General features: G+C 48.7%; 1 protein-coding gene across 10 annotated transcripts in view; it reads right to left on the bottom strand.

Moving 5' to 3' along the window:
- The window catches only part of SMOX (spermine oxidase), a 67,215-nt gene that overhangs the window by 28,864 nt on the left and 13,494 nt on the right, over positions 1-24,857 (bottom strand). For 6 of the 10 annotated variants that reach the window (XR_013831520.1, XR_013831521.1, XR_013831522.1 and 3 more), the window contains 6 exons: positions 15,933-16,166; positions 12,146-12,372; positions 4,157-4,330; positions 3,235-3,994; positions 2,373-2,533; positions 431-520 (listed from right to left, as the gene is read on the bottom strand). Coding sequence is in view for 5 of the 10 variants with exons in the window: in XM_079944301.1 (XP_079800427.1) it covers positions 431-520; positions 2,373-2,533; positions 3,235-3,994; positions 4,157-4,330; positions 12,146-12,372; positions 15,933-16,140 (1,620 nt within the window). In the remaining 5 variants the exon portion in view is untranslated. Of the gene's footprint in view, positions 1-15; positions 685-2,372; positions 2,534-3,234; positions 3,995-4,156; positions 4,331-12,145; positions 12,373-15,932; positions 16,167-24,857 lie in introns of those variants that run through there. The other 4 variants (XR_013831524.1, XM_079944302.1, XM_079944305.1 and 1 more) reach the window with 4 other exon arrangements.

Here is a 24,857-nt window from a genome sequence, read left to right as displayed (position 1 = left end):
CAGGGGGACAGGGAAGTGAAGGTGGAGGAGCAAGAAAGGCTACCTGTCTGCCCCAGAACCACCCATCCATACTACAAGTCAGAGAGGAATAAGCAGGCATCTGAGATGCAGGTACTATTTCCACAGGATGAGGAGTTGCCCATCCCCATCTTCCCCTGCTTCTTCCCCAAACATCCAGGCCTCAGTCCTTTCTGCTCTGAGGCTTTCATGAGTCCTGTCTCTACAATTTCAGAGACTCACTGTGCCTCTTACTAGTGAACTCAGGGAATGAGTTAACCTCCCTAAGCTTTGATTTTCTCATCTCCAAAATGGGTTTATACCCTCTACTTCTGAGAGCGGGTGTAAGAATTAAGTGAAATAATGTATCGAAAGGACTCAGAACCTGAAAGAATATAAGCACTCAATAAAGTTAGGCAGTAATTTAACAAACCTTTATGGAGCCTCTATTAGGTTCCAGGGACTGTTCTGGGCACTTGGAAGATAAAAGGTGACCAGGCAGCTGCTTTGAGGAGCTTCCTTGCTGGTGGGGAAGCCAGACACGAAACCCAATTACTAAATGGCGTCATACGTGACGTGATGGGTGTTTGGGCGAGGTGCTGAGAGCCCAGGAAAGAGGCCCACTGTCAGGGAGATCACACAAAGCTTCCCAGAGGACAGGACCTTTGGGCTTCTTCTCGGAAGATGCTGGATAAATAAACAGGCAAAGGACGTTTCAGGAAGAAGGAAAAATGGGGGCAAAAATGCACCAAAACAGGCCTGGTCTAGGAGACAGTGAGAATTTTGGTATAGCCAGGGCTCAACCTTAAGAAAGGAGGCTGTTTAGGTGGGGTCCAAGCACAGAACCAATGCTTGCATTCCAAGCTTGAGTTTGGATTTTACTCCAGTACATCTCAAACTGAATGTGCAAAGGTACCAGCTGGGGACCCTGGTAGGATGCAGTTTTTAATTCACCAGGTCTGGGGTGGGCTGAGAGTCTGCACATCTAACATGCTCCCACATGATGCCAGTGCTGCTTGTCCATGGACCACCCACCTTGAGTAGTGAGGTTTTAACCCACCAACAAAGAGCCCACAGAGGTGGTTAAGCTGAAAAGGGGGCACATATTGTGGCAGAGGGCAAGCTCCCTACTCCCACATCCATTCTCTTTCTCCTCAGTAACAAAAATCCTGTCTTTTAACTGGGTCCATTGCCATCCGGGAAAAAAAAAAAAAAGATGTATCCCAACCTAGTATCCCACTAGCAGCTGGTGGAGTCATGTGACTAAGTTCTAGCCAATCAACTTCAAGTTCACTGTTGCTCAGAAACACTGACTCAGCCCAGGGGTTCCCTTCTTTTACCCATCAGCCTGTCACAGATATGAGAGCAAGAGCAGCAGCCTCCACAGACCTCTTGGACCACAAGGTGGCCTGGAAGATGGAGCCAGGTGCTACTGATGCTGGGCCCTGACACCTACCTCCGGATTTCCTTTTATGTGACCTAAGTAAAGTTCCATCTTGTTTAAACCACGGTTTGTTTTGTTTTGCTTTTTGTTATATGCACTAGTCCTAACTGATGCAGGTGACAAGAAAAGGTGTGCTTTTCAGGAGGATGGCTGTAGCAGCAGTGAAGGCCTTTTCCTCTCTCCCCCTGAGCACAGCCAGGGCAGGCACAACACATATTGGTTGACTACAATCTTCTTCACCAACTACACCAAAGAATTATTTTAAATATAATTCTGTTGGGGTTTTAACATTTATTGTATGTGTGTGCTTGGTGGGGAAAACTCAAAATTTACTTCATGGGAACAGAAATATATAGAGATAATTTCTTTTCAATTTATTATTTTTCTGTGTATATTATTACATAGTTGATGTAATTTGGGGGAGGGTCAGTATTCTCAATTTTATTTTCTAAAACATATTGGGGAAAATAAACAAAACATACTCGGTCAGTGCTGTCCAAAAGAACTTTCCACGATGACAGAAATGCTCTATAGTGACACACTCTAACATTGTAACCATGAGTGACACGTGGCTCTCAAACTTGAAAGGTGGCTAGTGCAACTGACGAACAAAATGTTGGATTTATTACTTTAAAGCTAATGGCTACCATATTGGACAGCACAGCATTAAATGGCTCAGTTTTTATAACCTCAAGAAAGAGTTTAACACATCTCAATTTGACTCTGTTCTTCCAGATGTTGAGTGCACATTGTCTGTTTTCTCCTTCATTATGGGAGCTACTCCATCTATCTTACCTTGGCACTCCTCAGTGAACACTACCCTCCCACTCCTCCCCTGGACCAAACACACATACAAAATGCCCACCGCACCCCTCACAGATCCCCTCACTCTGCACCCCCTCCCTCACATACCCAGCACACCCACACTCACCGCTGTCTTGGAGCTCTCCGTGTATGGCAGGGGCTTGGCCAGCTTCTCCACATCTGCCCCACTCGAGCCCACCTGTGTATATGAATAGGATCCCCGGAAGTAGGGGTTGCTGCCCCAGGCTGAGCGCAGAATTCGCCGAGGCTTTGGAATGTTGGGGTTCCCTGTTGGGGAGTGAGAAGAGCCAAGGGGGGGGAGAATATGAAATGGCTGCACACAGAAGACACCCCTGAGAAGACAACTCCCACTCTACCTCTAGGGCTCCAGGAAGGCCAGGCTGCTACGGATAAACATGGAGTATGGAGGAGGGAGGGATGGAGGCTGGGGTTCAAGCTGTGTACCCCTCAACGCCTCGTTGTGACCCCCAGCAAAATACCTCCTCTCTGTGGACCTTAATTTTCCTATCTGAAAAACATTCCAGATAATAATGTTCCCCCTTCCAATTTTAGGGGTTCTTGTGAGGCTCTTCTGGGATAGTGGAGGAAAGATGTTCAACTAAAAATCAGACAGAAAAAAACCACAAATCCATCTCTTAGCAAGACAACATGAGTAGGAAATCGGCAATCTGAGGTTTTGCGGTGAAATCTGAGTTTTTCACCAACAGCCCTTAGAAACAGAGAAGAAATACAGAGCCTGTGGTTTTGAGTGTCTCAAGTTCCAAACAGGGGGAGAGCCTGCAATTTAGGAGGCCAAGGCCAAGACGCAGTGCCCTACCGCATCTCTCCCAGTGGGCACACCACCTCAGTGTCACGACCTAGGGACAAGGATGCTAGCACACAGTTCAGGAGACCCAGAGGGTCTAGCGGAGGAGGGCAGACGCAGCGAGGCCCATGGAGCAGGCAGCGGGACAGGGACAGGGACGCACCTGTGAACTGCCGCAGCATCTCTGTGCAGATCTCAGCCACTGCCTCGTCATCACACTTCTCCATGACAAGGGCCTCCTCCCCACAGATCCAGCCACTCAGCACGTGGCCGTAGCGCTCAGGCGGGTAGAGGACATCAAAGCCACAGATCTTGCGGTACCAGAGCTCGGGTGGGTAAGTGAGCGTGTGGCTCTCCGCCTCGTCCTCCCACACAAACTGTAGGCTGTTGCACTCGGGGCCCCAGAAGGGCTCCTCGAATTCTAGAAAGATCTTGTCGGTGGTGCCGATGCCCAGTCGGTGGATGGCAGCCACCTTCTCAGCGGGCAGGCCTGGCCGGAAGAAGCTGGCATGCTGCGTCTTGAGCACGCCCAGCGACACGGTCACAATCACATGGTCTGCTGGGATCACCTCACAGTCCTCGCACTCCACCACCACCGGCCACTGCTCATCCTCATCCTGCCTCTCCCCCTGGGGCTCCTCTCCACCCTGGCTGCCCTCCCCAGTGTCATGATTATGGTTACCCTCACCCCGGGGCTCAATCTCAGGGCCCCAAGGGTGGGACGAGGCCTGGTCCCAGTGAACACAACGGACGGGTTTCCCCAGCTGGATGATGTGGGCCGGGATGCCCTCAGCCAGCAGCTCCACAACCCGCATGAAGCCCGAGGGGATGATGTGGTGGGCACCGGGAATCTCAGTCCACTCCCCAAAGGCGCTCAGGGACACCTCGTCCATGCTGTGCGAGCTACTCTCACAGCTCTCCACCTGTGGGAAGAGCCAGAGGGGAGCCAGGTGACCGCCAAGGCTGGGCAGGGGTAGGAGCAGGACTTTAGGGCAGTGCCGCCCTCCTCGGACCCAGATTCCCCAGGGTCAGTCTTCCTCACTCTGGCATTTGTACTCAACAGAGCTCCGAGATGGCAAAGATACCTTCAGGTACTGCTGGATCATGGCGAGCTTCAGGCGCTTGGTGGCCTCTGGATCATCAGGGTCGTCCCTAATGCGGTTGCGCACCTCCTCTCGGGTGAACACCCCCACGCTGTTCTGACTCTCAGCATTGACTGGTTTACCGTGCCGGAAGAACTCTTGGGTCAAGTTATAGACCTACAAAGAGACCCCAGGAGATTGAAAACACATTCACTCATCCTACCTCCGTCTCAGACCTAAGAGCTCCAATTCAGTAGTCACCACCTCCAAGGTGTTCCCGGATGTGCTAAGCCCACGGGGCCTCTCCTTTGGTAAATCAACGTCGTGCTCAGTGCTGCACTGAGGCTGAACCAACCAAATCGAGGTTTGGGGCTGAATCTGGGCAGTCAGCTTCCTTGCTTCCACACACAGGAGGTGGGGTGGGTCCCAGAGGCTCTCTTACTCAGCCCCTGCTTAGAACAAAGTGAAATGTCTGGTGCCTATACAGCCTGTGGGGAAGGTACTGCCCCTACATGCGCTCTACATGGCTGAGCATACTGCCCACTGAAGAACCCAGGTCTACACACATTTCCCTTTTCCAAGAACCAAATGCACAAATTCTTCCCCTGACATTCCCGCTCAAGTGTATCTGCTTCACCCTATCCCAGGAGGGCAGTCTGGAGCTGTGGTCTGGCCAGTGTTTTGGGGGAGAGGGAGCAGTAGGGGCCTTGAAATCTGATCTTTCTGGAGACCCTCCCAATCATACTCAGGTCCACACAAAGTGTACCCTTTACTGCAGGACCCAGACGCATTTAAGGAAGATGGCCATGTTGGGGCAGGGCATGTGGAGAGGAAGGAGGCCCCAGTGCACCAAGGAATGGAAGTACACTTCACGGGCATATTTTGGCAAGAACTCCAGACCACACTTCATCAACAAAAAGCAATGAACAGTTCCTTGGAGTGGGGGCCTATTGCCTTCCCTGCCTGCCTGATACATAACTCCCACCAAACACTGGGCAGGTCTCCCTGAGGAAAGTAAGCCAGTCCTGGGTCAGGCTGGGATCCCCAAAGGGCAAGGTCTGAGCCCCAACACTCACTCAACAAACACTTACTGGGCTATGTGCCCAACACAAGTTGTAATGTTGAGGAAGACGGACATGGAACCAAGCTCTGGTCCTCACTCAAGCTGGAGAGATATCATAACTGGGCTGTTTCTATCTGATGTGCTGTGACAAGAAAGAACCCAGGGGTTGTGAGATCAGCTCAGAAAACCTTGGACAGTCAGGAGATAACCAAGTAGGCAGTGGAAAGGAGAGGGAAAGTATTTCAGGCAGAAGGAACAGCATATTCAAAGACAGGGGAGAGGGAGAGTGTAAGATGCAAAGTGGCTCTGTCTTGCTGAAGTGGGCAGTGAGGAGAAAGACAGTTGCAAGAGAGGACTTTGGAAAGGCAGGCAAGGGCCAGGGCACGAAGAACTAACAGTCATGTCAAGGACCCTGGACTTTTAAGACCCTGGCAGACTTCCCTGGTGGTGCAGTGGTTAAGAATCCACCTGCCAATGCAGGGGACATGGGTTCGAGCCCTGGCCCAGGAATATCCCACATGCAGCGAAGCAATTAAGCCCATGAGCCACAACTACTGAACCTGCACGCTGCAACTACTGAAGCCCGCGTGCCACAGCTACTGAAGCCTGCGCGCCTGGAGCCCATGCTCTGCAACAAGAGAAGCCACCACAATGAGAAACCCGCGCACTGCAAGGAAGAATAGCCCCCGCTCACCGCAACTAGAGAAAAGCCCGTGAGCAGCAACAAAGACCCAATGCAGCCAAAAATAAATAAATGTATTAAAAAAAAAAAAGACCCTGGCATCACTGAAGGGTTGTGAGCATGATCACATGCCCACTCTCCCTCCCAGGACACTGGTAGGTTTGGGCTCCTTGGCCAAACATCTGTGGCTGATGCTGATTAATGGCGTGTTTCCCCTCCTAAAGTGAGTCTGAATTTGGTCAACACACATTCATAGGAATATGTCTGCCCTGCAGCCCGGCCCTGGGGCTGCTGAGTAGAGGAAGGAAAGTGGCATGGCCCACCCCCCACCACTCCACTCAAGGGAAAAGCCTCCACATAAGATAGAAACAGGAATTAAACATGTCTCTGAATATAAAGAAGAAAATGACTTAAATTATCCCTTTTTCTTCTCCCTACAGTCACAAGATGCTGGGCGTTTGGTCTTAACTGGAGTCCTCAGCAAATTCCTCACCCAGTTCCACAGCCAAGGAGTCAGGCTTTCAACTTGCCTCCTCCCTACCCCGGGTTTTTCCCTTCAGTGATAAGCAACACAGTAGCTAGTCAGCTTATGTTAACTAAAGGCCAAAATGCCCAACTGAGGACAAACAAATTTAGTCCATCTATGTGATTCTTTGTGTCAACCACTGACTAGGACAGCCTTAACTGAACATGCATTTGTCATGTTCAGTCTCCTGTCCTGGGTTAAATGACATCTTCCCAATGTGATGCAAGGGAAATGGGACAGGTCTGTAACAGCTAATAATACTCACCCCAATCCTCATTAAGCACTTTTCATTGGGATCTCATTTAACCGTCATAACACTATGAAGTAGGTATAACTGTGTTCATTTTACAGGTGAGGAAAGTAAGGCTCAGAGAGGCTCAATAACTTGCTCACGATTATACAGCTAATAAATGGTAGAACTGGTATTGGGTTGGCCAAAAAGTACCTTCGGGTTTTTTTTGTTTTTTATAAATTTATTTATTTATCTTTAGCTGCGTTGGGTCTTCGTTGTGGTGCATGGGCTTCTCATTGCGGTGGCCTCTCTTGTTGCAGAGCACAGGCTCTAGGCGCACGGGATTCAGTAGTTGTGGCTCGCAGGCTCCAGAGCGCAGGCTCAGTAGTTGTGGAGCACGGGCCCAGTTGCTCCAAGGCATGTGGGATCTTCCCGGACCAGGGCTCAAACCCATGTCCCCTGCACTGGCAGGCGGACTCCCAACCACTGCACCACAAGGGAAGTCCCAGTACCTTCGGTTTTTGAGTAAAAATAAAAGACACATTTTTCAATTTCACCAAGAACTTTATTGAGCAACATATTCACCATCTTGTCCCACTACCTTCTGCCATTTTTCAGGCACCTTCATAATTCCATCTTCCCAAAACTTTTTATCTTTTTGAGCAAAGAACTGTTCCAGGTGCCTTTTACAGTCTTCCAGGGAATTGAAATTTCTTCCATTAAGAGAATTTTGTAAAGACCGAAATAAATGGAAATCCAAAGTTGCAATGTCTGGTGAATACAGCGGATGAATCAGAACTTCCCAGCCAAGCTGTAACAGTTTTTGCCTGGTCATTGAAGAAACATGAGGTCCTGCGTTATCCTGATGGAAGATTATGCATTTTCTGTTGACTAATTCCAGACACTTTTCCTCGACTGTTGCTTTCTAATTGGGAGCAGTACTTGATGGAATTAATCATTTGGTTTTCCAGAAGGAGCTCATAATAAAGGGCTCCCTTCCAATCCCACCATATACACAACATCATCTTCTTTGGATGAAGATCGGCCTTTGGTGTAGTTGGTGGTGGTTCATTTTGCTTGCCCCACCATCTCTTCCGTTCCACATTATTGTACAGTATCCACTTTTCATTGCCCATCACAATTTGTTTTAAAAACGGACCATTTTCATTATGTTTAAGTACAGAATCACATGCAGAAATACAGTCAAGAAGGTTTTTTCGCTTAACTTTTGTGGAACCCAAACATCAAAGTGATTCACATAACCAAGCTGGTACAAATGATTTTCACCGCTTGATTTGGATATTTTGAGTATGTCGGCTATCTCCCGCGTGGTATAACGTTGATCATACTCAATTAATGTCTCGATTTGATCGCTATCAGCTTCAACTGGTCTACCCAACCATGGAGCATTGTCCAGCAAGAAATCTCCAGCATGAAACTTCACAAACCACTTTTGACACGTTTGATCAGTCACAGCACCTTTTCCATACACTGCACATCTTTTTTTGCGTTTCAGTTGCATTTTCACCTTTCTTGAAATAATAAAGCATAATATGCTGAAAATGTTGCTATTTTTCTTCCATCTTCAATATTAAAATGGCTACATAAAAATTCACCAATTTTGATAAGTTTTTTTTTAAATGCACGCTGATATGACAGCTGTCATATCAGCGTGCATCTAACAAAATTGTTCTGAATTCTGAATGAATTTAAAGACAACAAAGTACTACTAGAGCCATCTTACGGAAAAAAACGAATGAACTGTTTAGCCAACCCAATATTTGAATCAAGGTAATCTTGCTACAGAGATTAAGCTCTATATGTTAACTACTGAACAAACTCATTTATTTGTTAACAAATATAATACATTCAAATGAGTAGCCCTTCAAAGTCATCACCTTGGGAGGGAGGCTACATATTTATTATGAAACCACCCTCAGGCAAGGCTTCACATTCTTAGAGCACACCTCTTCAGAATGGCCTCCAGCACTGTCTAACAGCTATATAAGGAAATCTCTCTTTTGACTTCATTAACACCTCTTCCTTCTGACCCAAAGCAGCACCACCCAGAGTGATAGCCCACCTTTATCCATCCTACTTTCCATGACTCACACTCTTGGCTTTCAAAAATCAAACCCACAAGCAGAAGTTGATGATGATCTACTTTGAGGGATATTTAAAAGAACAAGTAAGTCATGGACCCTGAAAGTCATTCTCAAGAGGCATCCAGGCTTGAAGCACTCACAATAACATGGGAATCAATAACAATAACATGGGAATCAGGTGACTGGTTCCCAGTAGACCAAGAAGGTCTACTTTGAAGAATACTAATTCTTACCTGCTTAATAATAATATTAGAAGTGAGAACACACAACACTATAGGATTGTACATAACATACTAGGTGGGTGCACACACATAAGACAGTGAGTGTGCCTGCCCTCCACTGAGCAGGGATAACCCCAAAGCAAGAGTCATTTCTCCTTTCCCATGCCCAAAAGACATAGAAAATGTACAATAGGTGGCTGTTGACCAATTTACTGACCTGAAGTGAAGGGTCATTACACTATAAATGACAAGCTATCAGAAGGCAAGATCTACATGTTACCTTGCTTGTTCTTTGCAGTTCACAGCACCACTGAAAGTTACTAAAAATATTAACATTCTTTTTAAAAACCTGAATAAGACAAGGATGTGTGTCATTGATATTTCTATCCAACACTGTACTGGAGATTGACAGTGAAGTAAGGCAAGAAAAAAAAATTAATAGTTTTAAGTTATGCTGTCTAATACAATAGCCACTAGATCTCTATAGCAATTTAAAATTAAATTAAGCATTTAGTTTCTCAGTATTACTAGCTACATTTCAAGAGCTCAAAGGCCACATGTGGCTAGTGACTGCCAAACTGGATAGATGTCTAAAACATCTTCATTATCGTGGAAAATTCTATTGGACAACGCTGGTCTGAGGATTAGAAAGGAAAAAGCAAAATTCTCATTCTTTTGGTATATAGGATTATACACATAAAATTCCAAAATACCATTAGAACATAAATTAATGTGGTATATTAATAGATATAGTATTAGAGTTAAAATAATAATTTAGCAAGGTAGCTAAAATCAATAAATAAAAATCAGTTATAAATACCCATGACATTTTGCACATAACTAGAAAAAATAATCTTAAAATTTATATGGAGGGCTTCCCTGGTGGCGCAGTGGTTGAGAGTCCACCTGCCGATGCAGGGGACATGGGTTCGTACCCCAGTCCAGGAAGATCCCACATGCCACGGAGCGGCTAGGCCCATGAGCCATGGCCACTAAGCCTGCATGTCCAGAGCCTGTGCTCCGCAACGGGAGAGGCCACAACAGTGAGAGGCCCATGTACCGCAAAAAAAAAAAAAAGAAAAAAGAAATTTATATGGAACCACTAAAGGTCCCAAATTGTCAATGAAATTTGAGAAAAAAGAACAAAGCTGGAGGTATCACACTCCCTGACTTCAGACTATACTACAAAGCTACAGCAATCAAAACAGCATGGTACTGGCATAAAAAGAGACACATAGATCAATGGAACAGAACAGAGAGCCCAGAAATAAACCCACACACAATTAATCTTTGATAAAGGAGGCAGAATATACATGGAAAAAAGACAGTCTCTTCAATAAGTGGTGTTGGGAAAACTGAACAGCCACATGTGAAAGAGTGAAATTAGAACACTTTCTCACACCATATACAAAACTAAACTCAAAATGGATTAAAGACCTAAACGTAACAATGGAAACAATGAAACTCCTAGAAGAGCATAAGCAGAACACTCTTTGACATAAATTGTAGCAATTTTTTTTCAATCAGTCTCCTAAGGCAAAAGAAACAAAAGCAAAAACAAATTTAATTTAATTTAACGTAAAAGTTTTTGCACAGCAAAGGAAACCATTAACAAAACAAAAAGCCAGCCTACCGAATGGAAGAAAGTATTTGCCAATGATATGACCAATAAGGGGTAAATATCCAAAATATATAAAACAGCTCATACAACTCAATATCAAAAAAGCTATCAATTCGATTAAAAAATGGGCAGAAGATCTGAATAGACATTTTTCCAAAGAAGTTATACAGATGGCCAACAGGCACATGAAAAGATGCTCAACGCAGCTAATCATCAGAGAAATGCAAATTAAAATGACAATGAGATATCAGCTCACACCTGTCAGAACAGCTATCATCAAAAAGAACACAAATAATAAATGTTGGTGAGGATGTGGAGAAAAGGGAACCCTTGTGCACTGTTGCTGGGAATGTAAATTGGTGCAGCCACTGTGGAAAACAGTATGGATGTTCCTCAAAAAATTAAAAATATAACTACCATATAACCCAGCAATTCCATTCCTGGGTATATAGCCACAGAAAAAGAAAACACTAATTTGAAGAGATATTTATACCCCAAAGTTCACTGCAACATTGTTTACAATAGCCAAGCTATGGGAGCAGCCTAAGTGCCCATCAACAGATGAATGGATAAAGAAGATGTTAGACAGATAGGTAGACAGATATAAAATATATAGTTATATAGTTATATATATTATATATATAATATATATATACACACACACAATGGAATTTTACTCAGCCATAAAAAAGAATGAAAATCTGCCATTTGCAACAACATGAATGGACCTAGAGGTTTAGTGAAATAAGTGAGACAGAGAAAGACAAATACTCTATGTTATCACTGATATGTGGAATCTACAAAATAAAACAATTGAACAGAACAAAACAGAAATAGACTCAGATATAGAGAACAAACTAGTGGTTACCAGTGGAGAGAAGGAAGTGGGGAGGGGCAAGACAGGGGTATGGGATTAAGAGATACAAATTGCTATGTATAAAATAAATAAGCAACACGGATATATTGCACACAGCAGGGAAATATAACCATTATTTTGTAATAACTTTAAATGGAGTATAACGTATAAAAATGTTGAATCACTATGCTGCACACCTGAAACTAATATAATACTGTAAATCAACTACACTTCAATTAAAAAAAGATGCAGTTATAATTCTATACACGGGGAACAATTTGAAAATAAAGTATTTTAAAATTACCATTTAAAAGAGTATCCAAGAGCAATAACAACAGTAATCATACCCACTTATCTAGTAATAAATCTAATAAAAGATGTTTAAGGACTTTATGGGGAAATATTTGATCATGAGTATCACTAATCTCTTACCTAGTACTGCTCCACTCATTGTCTTCATTCTACCCTCAGATTGTCCTGATTTTCCAAATGCAGGGCCCAGAGAATGTGCAGACATGACCAGGATCGTAGAAGACCCCAGCAGGTCGCCCAGGCCCCTCAAGTCTGATACATACACACACACACACACACACACACACACACACACACACACACACACACACACACTGCCAGGGCGTTCCCTGCCCCACAAACCCTTGTGCCCAACTATCCCCCTAATACCTCACCTCGTTGTATAAATCACTGAATTCCTCAACCACATCCTTGGGGATCCTGCAGCCATGGTTGGTGAGGTAGCAGGCCACGCCATTCTTGGAGTAGAGGCTGATGCGGCCCACACTGCGCTCCCCATCAGTTGTCTCTTCCAGAAGGCCATTGGCTTCTGCTAGATGATAGATGGGATTCCCGTGGGAGCCATGGATCCACGTGGCTCCCAGCTCAAAGGTGGCGTGTCCTGATGGCGACAATAGGCTCTTATAGGGGCAAGGAAGAGAGCCAGAACACTGCCTCACCCTCCTTCCTCCAAGAGGATCCTTCCATCCCCAACAACAGGGGGAAGGAAGGGGATTAGGTACCGCTCTAGCAACGAACCAAAATCTTCAGTGAAAATATCTCAGCAGAAACCACATGTGGCACAAAATGGATTCTACTTTATAGCTAACTTCTACCCTGAATAACTCTATGATCTGACACCAAGTCATCTCACTGGAATAATTAGAAGACTCTCCTAAGATAACACCAGACAACAGACCTCTCCTCCTCCTCAGGAGAACTTCTATGGGTACCAGTGGGTACAATGGGCCCAGTGAGGGGAGCAAGGATCCTTGAAATACCCAGTGAGGAGGTCCAGCCTTCCAGACCCAAGGTCCCCATTTGGCCTTATTCCAATTCCTCAAAATCCAGTGGCCCAAGAGTCTAAGCCACTCTGCCAGATGGAAAATGGTCACCTCCCAACACAGTCTGGGGCAGAAGAAAGAAGGCAAACATTCCAGTTTGGAAGACTCCTCCCCAAGGCAGTCTAAAACAGACTTCTGGAGAAAACTAAGCTTTCTCATCCTATGGCACAGGTGGCAGAACCCTAAGAGTCTGACTGGGGCAGAGGGAAACTCCTGGGCCCAGTTGGGACAGGGCTGGTGGCTCATTTTACCACCCCATCCATAGCCAAGGTATCAGATGCTCTGAGGCAAGTTGTCACTGTGCCTGTGCCTATTTCCTCTTCTGGGCCTCAGTTTCCTTTTCTCATGCTGCATGCTGTGATACATTTGTCTCCTCCCTTGCCTAGCTCCCAGGGAAGCTGAAACAATGAAAGGAAAACAGGAACATTTTTTGGTGTTTCGTTTTGTTTTTGGAGGCCTGATTCAAGACATCATGTGTGGTAACTTTTTTGCCAAGATGGTCACAATAATCCCTCCTATCCTTACACACATGGCCCTTTGCAATGTGACTTTGACAGTCCTGCCATCAAGAGATGGAGTCTTTCCGCACCCCTTGACTCTGGGCTTGGCTTGTGACTTGCTTTGATTAACAGAATGCAATGAAAGCAATGTTTGTGGTTTCAGAGCCTAGGCCTCAAGACACCGTGTGGCTTCCACTCTCTAGACTGTGACCACCATGAAGAGAAACCCAAATTTCTGGAGCCACAGAATATCAGCAAATAAAATGATGTTGTTTTAAGCCACTACATTTTAGGGTGGTCTGTTAATGCAGCAATAGTTATCTAATACACTATAACAGACAACACTCACCCCTCACCCCAGGAACTGGGCATTTCTCTTTTTTGTGTCTTCTCTTTCCTGGGCTGCTTCTAATTAAACCATCAGTTACTTAAAAAAAAAAAAAAAAGAAAGAAAAGCTCTGTGTGCATCTATGTGCCAAACACAGAGCAAGAGAAAACACAATCAACCTCAAGCCACAGCCAGCAAGACAGAATTTCCTGGTGACTCTGGAATCAGAGGCAGGAATGTGTGGGTCCCTTTGTCCAGGGAAAGTGGGCAGACCAGAAGGCACGAAAAGCTAGAAACCCAGTGCCCTTCTTCCTCCACGGGGTTCCTGGGGGGTGGGGGTGGGGGGCACTGGGGACATTTATTACTAATTCTCCTTTAGAGCCTCAGGCTCCCCAAGGTCTTTTGCCTGGTTTGAGCTCCCAATAGGAGCAAAAGGGGCCTGTACCCTCCCCAGGGTACACCAGGGAGCTCCAAGTCATAGTCACGGGGCAGTGATGTCCAGGCATGGGGTATCCAGGCATAAGCAGGAACGAGGTGAGCAGCTCAAGGTCAGCAGCAAGGTCAGTGCTCCACTCCATCCCCCAAGCTTTACAAGGAGGTGGGGTAGCCCAGAGTACACCTCAGTCTGAGGATGTTTCCTGCCCTCTCCCACAGGCCTCTCACCTTTGTCATCCTTGTTACATCCTGCATCCAAAGGGTACCAGGCACCATCTCCACATCTACCTCACGGTGTCCTTGGGGCTTCTGGTCATCGCCGCTGCCCTTACCACCGGGATTCACAGCTAGCATCTCACACTGCTGCAGGTCCAACTGCAGCCTGGGCTTTCAGCCCTGGGTGTCTGCACACACAACACACACACATACGCCCTTGCCTGGATTTGCTCTCCCGTATCCTGGCAGGGTCTGCCTTGATCTGATTCTTCACATATATCATGTGTGCAATTCCATGTGTGCAATTACCCCCTTCCTTCTTTTCACTACCTAGCCAACTCCCCTCATCACCTGAGGTCCACCCAAGCTCCCTCCCCTCTGAGGAAGGCTTCCTGCCATGTGCATCCCCTCAGCCTCCTGCAGCCCCATCCTTTCCACCTCCCTCCCTTCTACAATCACTTCCCTGCACAGCACGTCTCGGCTGCCAACTACCACTGAAACTGGGCTGTTTGTCCTCCCGTCTTCTGCTTTTATGTCAGACCCTGAATGTCTTATCAAGATTCAAGAACCACAAATGGAGCCATCCCATCCCTAAGGCTCCTAGTCAGCCAATCAGGTGTTGAGCAAAGAGTCTCAGGGCCTCCCAGCTGGCTGTCCCCAGGTTTGCACATGCCTTGGACTGCACTTTCATCCTCACTGCCAACACATACTCCTGTGTGTGCCAGGGGAAGACAGACATAATTTCACATACACCTTCCAGGAAATACTCTAAGGGAAGACTTTTAATGTGATCAAAGTTTTTGAAAGAAGAGAGAAGGTTGCTCCTCAACCTCTGCTTATTCTAAGTCTGTCCACCTACTTCTCTGAGCCAATTGCCCCATTCATCAAAAGTAAGCACACAGAATCTGCTTGGCCTTGCTGCCCATGTAGCAACAGACACAAAATCCTCTGGAGGGTCAGTGTAGCCCACACACTCCAGGCCACCATGAGTGGTCCCACTGGGCCATTTTCATGGTCAGACCCCCTGGATGGGAAACCCCTCTGACTTCTACCTGCATTTCAGGCAATTTCCCACCCTCTAGGACCCCTGGCAAAACCTGCCCAGCCCTAGGGTATGTCTCTTATCTGGCTGCTTTCTGCAGAGGCCTTATTTCTCTGCAACCTGGAGAGACCCTCCTCCTCGACAATCCTAAGACCTGCCCATCACTCACAAGGAGGCCCAAAGTCTTCTTCCACCTCCATTGCCCTTACCTCCTATTGTCCCAGGGCTAGCGCTCAGTCATGATAACACTAATTCATACTCAAAAGTTAACAACTAATAGAAACTTGCAGAATTCCCCTTCTTGTGAAATAGAAACCAGTCTACCCACTGCGAAGTTTGGTCCTGGGTGTCCTTTCCCTCCTAAACACTGTGAACTCTAGATCGTGTTCCAAAGATAGAGGCCAGAGCCCCATCCTGCCCACCTCAGAAGGGTGCTGAGAGGGGCAAAGGAAGGGAAAATGCCCAGGCAGCATGCATGATAGAACACTAACCCCCGGGAAGAAGATAAAATAACGAGATTTCAGGCTAGGTCAGGGCACTGGGAGATAAGAAGTGACCTTAGGAGATGACTGGACTGAGGTGAACTGAGGCACTTACCAAGCTTCACACTCTGTACGCGGCCTCCAATGCGGCTGGAAGCCTCAAGCACAGTGACATCCGTAAAGCCCTGCTCCAGAAGTGCTTTGGCAGCAGCCAGGCCAGCCAAGCCGGCGCCGATCACCACCACACGAGGCTGTCCCCTTCTCCGCAGGCCACGACTGAGAGGGTCATCCGCACTGTCACCACTGGATTCACAACTTTGCATACCGTCCACACTCGCCTCCTAGGAACCTGCAGGGGGCAGGGGGTCACAGCTCACCTGCTCTGCCTTCACTTCCCACCTGCCCCAAGAGATGCTCACAGGCTCTGCCTTCAAGGGGGGACCCTGAGCCCTCTCAAGCCCTTCCGAGGACCTGGGCAAGAAGAGCCAACTCCAAAGGATGTGGGGAAGGAGGGAGGGAGCCACAGGGAAGGAAACAGGCAGGGAGGATGCACCGTGGGCCCCCATCAGCAAAAAGGAGAGCTGACAGCCCACCCCAAACCCCTGAAATCCATCAATCCCATCTCAAACCTAGCAGGCACCGCCTCTTCCCCAAGGGTGAGACAAGAGTCAGTAAGACAAGAGTCTTGGTCTTGTATGACCAAGAAGGTCAAAATCAGGAGAAACTGATCCTGGTGCTGCTAACCCTGGACCAACACCGCCTAGCACAGCCCAGCACAGCCCAGTACCACTGCTGTGGTCCAGCTCACACTGACCTCAGGATGCTCTCATGAACCCCAGGATGCTTGTACAGACCTCAGGGTGCTGGAGCCAACCCCAGGATACTTGCACACACTGCACTAGACCCTCTGCTCTCCCTCCCTCCCCTGGCCCTTCCCTGGCACTCACTCTCCCTTGCCCTGTCTTCTCTTCTCCTCTTGCTTTCAGCTAGTTTTTCACAGCCTCAATGAGGTGGCAGTTTGGTAGGCAGGACACAGTCCCACCCTCCCCCCAGAAAGTGCCACGAGGTTGGTATCGAATGAACCTCTGCTATTCCGGGTAGGTCTCCAGTTTTTTTTCCCAGGCCACCCAGCCTCTCAGTCACCACAAAGCAGCAAAGAGCCCAGGAAACAGTGGACCGTGAGGACCCGTGGCACCAGAGGCCAGACATCAAATTGACAGTTACGCTAAGCCAGCTTGCTCAGAGACGCCAGCCTAGGGAGCTGACGGGAGGCCAAGGGGGTCCGTGAATCTGGCCCCAGGGCTGGGAGAGGCTACCCTTCTATTCCTGGAGTGACTACAAGGGTTTGAAGGTATCTGTGGGCCATCCCAAGGGGCCACTCAGATCTGATCCTGTCCGCATTCCTTTCCTGACCCAAGCTGCCTAAGGTTTCAGTGGCAGAAGTTGCATACTGTCCAGTTAGTTACCCATACCATCCATAGTATCCAGGACCTAACAGGGGAGTGAGTGTGAGTGGAAAGTAGCTGCTGGGCAGTGGACAGGGGGCATATAAAAAGCTGTCACCCATACCTAATCAAGCTAAGTAAAACACTTCCTATGACACAGCAGTCCCACTCGCAAGAATACACCCAAGAGAAACAGGGTATACTCCACCAAATAGACATAGAATGTTCCTAGCAGCTTTATTCATGATAACCAAAAACAAATATCCCAAAGGTCCGTCAACAGAAGAATAGATAAATATACTGTCCTATTTGTAGCATATTCATACAAGGGAATATTCTTCAGCAATAAACAGAACTAAACTACTCTCAACACTATTACATTGAACAAAAGAAGCCAGAGACAAAAGAGCTCCATACGGTATGACTCCATTTACGTGAAATCCATAAAGAGGTAAAATGAATCTGTGATGACAGAAGAGAGACTGGGAGGAGGGGAATGAGTGAAAAGGGTCAGAAGGGAACTTTCTGGGGTGGAAGGAATATGTATCTTTATATGAATGGTGGTTACACAATGTACATAGTTGTATACTTAGGATTTGTGCCACTCACTGCATATATGTATGCATATACATCTCAATAACTATTCAGATATTCATTCCTGGTTCACTATAAAAAATAAAATAAAAGCTGTGCGCTAACTTCCTCCTTCACACGCCTCAAGGTCTGACCACTTAGATTTCCACTCCACCTCTAACATCTTTTTATCACAGATTTTAGAAGGGGTCTTTTTCTAAATATTCTCAGTCTGAGAAGCTGCTCCTTGCACCTCCCCCGCCCACTTCACCTGCCGATGCCACACCTGGGCACGGACAGGAATGTCACCCCACTCCTGCTCTCAAACTCCCTCCAAACTACACCCCACCCCCACCCCCGGGCGGCCAACTCGGTGCGGGACTGGTTCCCTAGAGGGCCGGAAGGTGGCGCCCGAGGCCCAGAAACCCTCAGAGGCAGAGGCTCCCCACACAGCCTGGATCCCTGCCTTCTTCTAGGAGAGTCGGTGTCCCGGCTTTCCCATTCCTCCCTCCTATGTCTGTCTGTCCTTCTGCGGTCCACCTCACCCCCCACCCCCGTCCCAGTGATGTTCTGTTCGGCCTCCTGGGAGCATGGAGGTCAGAGCTGGCGCAAGCCCTTACCTCCCCTCCCCCTTACCCTTCCTTCTCTCCCCCTCTGCCACCTTCCCGTCCCTCCCCCAGGTTCTGGCGGAAGACTAGAGGACTAAAATTAGAGGTGAGGGTGTGGCTGACTGCACCAGAGGCCAGCAGGGAGGAAGAGTCCGCCCCGCGGCGCTGGCAAGGAGCGTGCTCTGCGTCAGGTTTGTAAACACACAGGGAGCTAAGAGCTGCTGCTGTCGGCCTCCACAGCTGGGCACCCTGCTATGCTAAGCCAGAGTCGAGACTGCCCACCTCGCCCCCACGCCCCAGTTCCCCAGGACTGGGGGGCTCCGCCTGTGCGCTGCTCTCTAGGCCTCCAGTCCCACCCCCAGCCTGAGGCGGCCCTCCCCAAAACAACCACTTTTACACAGTAAAGGGGTGGGATCGCTACAGTGGTTTTCAGACCTTACTGGTGGAACCCCTTCTCGAAAAGCTCCTGTGGAGACCAGGGTGTAACTGGGTTGAAACTGGAGTTCCCGCTACCTCCGGAGGTCCCTAAGGTCTCATGGCAGAACCTCCCAGGCTCCCTGGAGCACCACCTATGAAAACCCAGGGATTAGGGTAAACTGCAGCCTTGGGTAGAGGTAAGGAATGCTTGGGGCAGTGGTGCATTCCCAGGGGGCTACCTGAACTTCCTGGCTTCCCAGCCTCCCTTTCCTTCTCTCTGAAGTGGCCCAGCTTGTCCTAACTGCATTATGTGACAGTTAAATAAGGCCCTATATGGATGTCAAGAGACTGTCAGCATTTTTAAGAGCCTTGTGCGGGAAAATCATTTGTAAAGTTCTGTAGCTAAATTATGAATACACTGCCTTTAGTACAGGCTTCAGGAATGGATTGTGGGAAATGCAGGCAGGCAGTCTGCCTTTAAGATGAACACAGAAAGGACCCCAAGTTCCCAACATATTAGAGACCTTCAACTCAAAGAGACATCACACATATGGTGCCATGGTGGGAGCAAGTAAACAGGGACCATATAGGTCACCTATTCCCCTGGCCCTCACTGCTAACCCCATAGTTCTGTCTCTCCGCAGGCCTTGTCCCAGATGAGCCTGTCAACCCCTGGGGCTCCCGCAAGAAGCCAGAGAAACCACATGCACAGTCCACAGATGGCAAAAATGAGGCATCTGCCTCATGGTCTCCCATAATGGCCCATGGGGCCAATGTACCCTGGGGTCCAAACTGAATGGAAGAGAGAAAACTGTATGTAGCAACACCCACTGTGTGCTGGGCCCTCAGCTAAATGCTGAACTGGAGTTTTGGGCCCTCTTATCTCAGGATGCGGGGCGGGGGGGGGCACATTTGTTTTCTGTTGGTTTGTGTCATCTCTTCCTTTGGAATTTTTTTAATCTTATGAGAAAATGCCTAAGAAGAATCACTTAATGTTCCTTGGTGCCTCCCTGTCCTTCTCTTGCCTTCAGTAAATTAAATAAATAAATAACATCCCCCTCCTTGATCTGTATGCACAGGAGAAACAGAACACCCTGAACTTTTTTGAGCAGATAAAGGAGAGAAGAAAAAAGTGTTGGCTCAGCCAGGCAGGGAGGGGGAGGAGGGAGGCACAGGGCAACAGACACTTGCCTACTTGCTCCTGTTTCCAAGGCAAAATAGGGGTGGGAGGCTGGGGCCACTGTGTCCCCAGGCAGGCCATGCCTAGCAGCTTCAAGAAATCAGGTCCACCCCCATTCAACATGCCCAAATGCCCCACTGCCTCCCACCCTTACCCCACCCCGCTCCACCCCCACCCCCACCCCCACTTCTCTGGCCTGCAGGCCACCACCTCCCCCTGCAGGCCAGAGCCAACACTACCCTGACTGAACCTGCCCAAGAAGCCAAATTGGAAAGAAGGCAGCAGGGAAAGAAGAGGGAAGAAAGGTCCTGTCCCATGGCAGGGTCACCAAAGAAGGATGGATGAAGATTAGGAGGCCCTGGGAGTGAATCACAAGAAGGGTCAGTGGCCCAGGTTGGTGCAGGACACCCCTTCCTCCTCAGTGTTGGAGTCCACTTCAGTTCATCAGGCAATCAGCAGGTCACTTCCCTCCTTAGCACTGACCACTACAACAAAAACAATGCCACAAGGGGCCCAGCCTCCCAGGTGCCCCATACCCTTCCAGAGTTGCCCCTCAGAAGAAACAAAAGAAGTCTGCCCATCCTTGGCTCCCTTCTGAACACCGCCTACTCCCAAATATGTCTGTCTCCCTGTCCTTTCCCCAAGGTCACTCCAGGATAAATGACCATTTCCCAGAGAAGAGTATGGCCAAGGTATTTAGCCCACCTGGACCTTAGGGTCCAGACTCCAACAGCTGAAGCACTCTAAAATGGGCCCATCCCAGGACTTCCCTAGCAGTCCGGTGGTTAAGACTCTGTGCTTCCAACGCAAGGGGCACGAGTTGGATCCCTGGTCAGCGAACTAATAAAATCCCACATGCCGCATGGTGTGACCAAAAAAAATTAATTAAAAAAAAATGGGCCCACCCTTTCCAATAAGCAGGCTTCTCTCCTCCAAGCCACACATTTGCTCATGTGAGCTCTGTCCAGGGCTTTGGGGGCCACCTGCACCTTCCCCATCAGGGACTTACAAGTGTCACCTCCCAACAGATACTCCTAGTGCCCTAGGGCAGCAACCCAACCTCAGTTTCCCTGAAGGAATCCCTCTCTGCCTCAGGCTTCTAACAGGAGGAAGGGAGGGGGAGGGAAGCTGGGGTACTGGTCCTGAGGAATCTCTCTGGACTGCCTGGCAGTTTGGGGGCGGGGGGGGGGGGCTGCAGATTTGGATTCTCGAGGACCCCCCCAGACAATGCAATTATTCTTCAAATGTAAAAAACGCCCAGAAATCCCAGACCAGCTGCTTTGCACAGTGGCCCAGACAAAGGGACTCTGTGTCTGCCCATGAGGCTCCTCCCACCCGTAAAACCCAAGGAGAGACTGAGCCTGAACTCCTCCCAGCCAGACCCTCCCAGTCTTCCTCACCCAGGCCAGTCAGCCAGGAAGTGAAAGAAGTCGGATTTCTGGGCCAGGCCTGGCCAGCCACGGAAGGTAGATTGGGGTGGATAAACATGGGGACAGGGCAGGAGCAGCCTGTCAGCCCAGAAGGCACAGGGGGAAGGGAGAGAACATTGGCCTGGGAGCCCAGAGACCTGGATTCCGGCCCCAGCTCAGTCTCTCTTGGCAGGTGACCCCAGACCAGTGTCTTCCCTTCTCTGGGCCTCACCTGGCCAATACCTCTGAACTCACCCCAAGGACACAGCATCTGTACCCCGCCTCCTGGACGTAGTTATCTAAGCCCCGTCTGATGCTTAACTGCCTGCCTCCCTCAGTCTTTAAACTTTCCCATCTGTAAAATGGGGATACAGCTACCTGGTGGGACTGCTGGGAGAATTAAATGATAGCACAGGTAAAAGGTGTGGCCACCTGCCAGGGCCCCCTCAGAGTGGGAGGGAGAGGGAGGATAATCCCCAAAATGACTAGTACGGAGGAGGGAGCCACCTGTCCCAGGACCCAGAGCTCCATTTCATGTGTAAAAGAACCCAAGTCTTCACCTGAGCTTAGACTCCAGCCTCAACCTTGGCCCCAACCCTAATATCAGAGTGGACCTTGATATTGACATCAGTCAGACTATCCCACAGCCTGTGTTTGACTGACCCCCAACCCTGACTCAGCCTGACCATCCCACCAGTCTTGGCCAGAGAAGGGGTGGGGAGTAGGCATCAGATACAGTGGCCGTTAGCCAACCCTAAGCTCAATCAATAAAAGAGACAAGGCACGGGAGCCTCGTTCTGCAGAGCCCTCCAGCCAGCAATGTTCTCTGGCCCTCACAGGCCGACATGAGGAAGGGGCTCTAGGGGCCCCATCTTCCTTCCTGGCACTTAGACTTTTCTCCAAGCACAATGTCTTTATTACCCACACCTGTTCCCTGCAACCAGCTGCGTAAAGTCCCTAAAAACACAATTTTAAAAGGCTTTGTAAGCCTTTTTCAGAAGAGAAGTGGGGAGCCTGTATTGCATGGAAAAAGACAGCCCTAAACTCAGTGTTTGAGGGAGGGGAGGCCAGAGCCAAAGGCATGGCCCACAAAGGCACTGGTGGGCAGGAGGGGAAGGTATTCCTGGAGAGGTGAGTGCTCTGGCTGGCTTCTGTTCCCCTTGATGCTCTGCAAGGTGGGATAGACCTGAGTGAACTGTTTCAGGACCCCCAGCTTATAGCTGCCTGCAGAGACAGAAACTGGAGACTACCTGAGTGAGGGTGGAGGAGGGGAAGAAAGCATGGACAGAAGTCAGAGAAAGGGTTGGGTCCTTCTGATGGGCATAAAGCTCAGCTGGCAGTGGAGAGAGAAACAGAGGTGCAGATGGACCAGGGCAGAGTCCAGGACTGCATTCCTGCCCCCATACTCACACCCAAAGAGCTTTATCCCAAACTCCATCCTAGAGATCCCATCCACCTTCAGCAAAAATGAATGGATCACGCTCTGACAATAGATCAGATCAGGTACTAGTCATCTAAGCATCTCCTATGAACCTTTCAAAATCTGGGCCAGCCCCACCAGCTCAGCTTCCATCTCTGATCCATGCATGCCCTGGTTTCCCATCTTTGTGTGTGTCTGCACACAGAGGTCCTAACTGGCCAGGTCACCTCTCTGCAAGCAAGGCCCACATTCTTCCCCTTAGATCCCAGATCTTCCAGAGGCAGGCACAGCCCACGCTCCCTCAGCCCAGAGAGAGGTCAGGGGTCTGACATGATGGCTGCCACTCCTGGAGAAGATGAAATTGCCCAGACAGCAGCTTTTGTCCCTAACCAGCATTCCCTTGGGTGAGTCCATTAGCACCTGAGCTTCAGTCACCCCATCTGTAGAATGGGAACAGTCACCCCTACCTTGAATGAGGCCAGCCCTGACCCAAGACCCTATTAGCCAGTTTCCTTTTCCTCAGCAAAGTCCTAAAGGAACAGGTTTCACTGTGGCTCCCTTTAGCAATCCTTAGGATGAGAACTCATGGCCTGTATTCCCTCCCTCTGAGCAGGATGTGACACCCAAACTCTAAACCCGCCCCCCTAGGAAGTCATCAACCACAGAAATGTAAGAGACCACAGAACTGGTTACTATGCCAGTGACTACATTGGTGTGAGACTGCCCTTAGTGACATCAAATCAGGCCATGAGCAGCGGAGGGCTGATGGGAGATGGTACTCACAGTCACTCACTACCCTGGGAAAGGCTGAATCTGGAGAGAGAAAACCAGCCTCAAGACCATACCAGCCCTGTTCTGAAGCACCCAAGTCACCATGGCCCCTGGGGAACCCCAGGAAGACACCTTTCTTCCTCTCTCTCTCTCCCTTTCCCTCTCTCCCCACCTCCCTTTAGTCTTTCTCTCTCTCTCTCTCTCTCTCTCTCTCTCTCTCTCACACACACACACACACACACACACACACACACACACACACTTCCCTTATGTTTCCCTTGATGACTCAGCTTGCTAAATAGCCTCCTCCTTTGGGAATACCTTATTGCACCATGGTTTTCATACAGGCCCTTGTTTTTGAATACCAGGGGTTTGAGGCTCCACAACTTTTTAGATGAGTGACCTGAGCCTCAGTTTCTTCATCATTAGAATGGGGATAAAGAGTCCCTGCCTCACAGGGTTGAGTGTGACAATGCAGAGTGCTTAGCCCAGAGCCAGGCACGTAGCAGCAATGGTTTTTATATTAGCTTTCCTACAGGCCTAAGTCTGCACACTACCGGGGTCACCACAGGGATGGCTGGGCCAGGACATCAGACATGGGTGGGGATGGGAAATCCAGCCAGTAGAGAGGTCACAGACCCTCCTGCATGATGACTCCAAAGCAAGACCTCCAGGCCTCAGAACTACACCACCCCACAGTGGCACTGCTATGGTCTGATGACGGGGAGGAATAGAGAAGTAAGAGAGAAGGGCCACACCACTTACTGGGGGCACTTGCTCCACCCAGGCAAGGTCTGTGAGGCTGAAACTGCAAAAACAGGACAACCTGTATGGTCACCAGCCTCCAAGATGGCCCTCAATGATCCTCCCCTCATGGTACTCATGCCCTACAGTCCCCTCCCAAGCTGATCTGTGTAGCCAATAGGATATTGTAGAAATATGGAGTGTGACTTTCAAAACTAGGGCATAATACACACTGTGGCTTCCACCTTGCTCTGTTAGACTGCTTACAAGAGGGGAAGCTAATCACCATGTTGTGAAGAAACCCACATAAGCCCACTGAGAGGCAAGGAACTGAGTCCTACCATCAGCCAAACCATCCTGCTAAGCATGTGACTGAACCACCCTGGAAGCAAATCCACCAGCCCCAGTGAAGCCTTCTGATGACTGCACTCCCAGCCATCACCTTGACTGCAACCTCCTAAGAGATCTCAAAC

The sequence above is a fragment of the Stenella coeruleoalba genome (assembly GCF_951394435.1).
Source record: "Stenella coeruleoalba genome assembly, chromosome: 15".
NCBI classification, from domain to species: Eukaryota; Metazoa; Chordata; class Mammalia; order Artiodactyla; family Delphinidae; genus Stenella; species Stenella coeruleoalba.
This window is presented reverse-complemented; position numbering and strand designations above follow the sequence as displayed.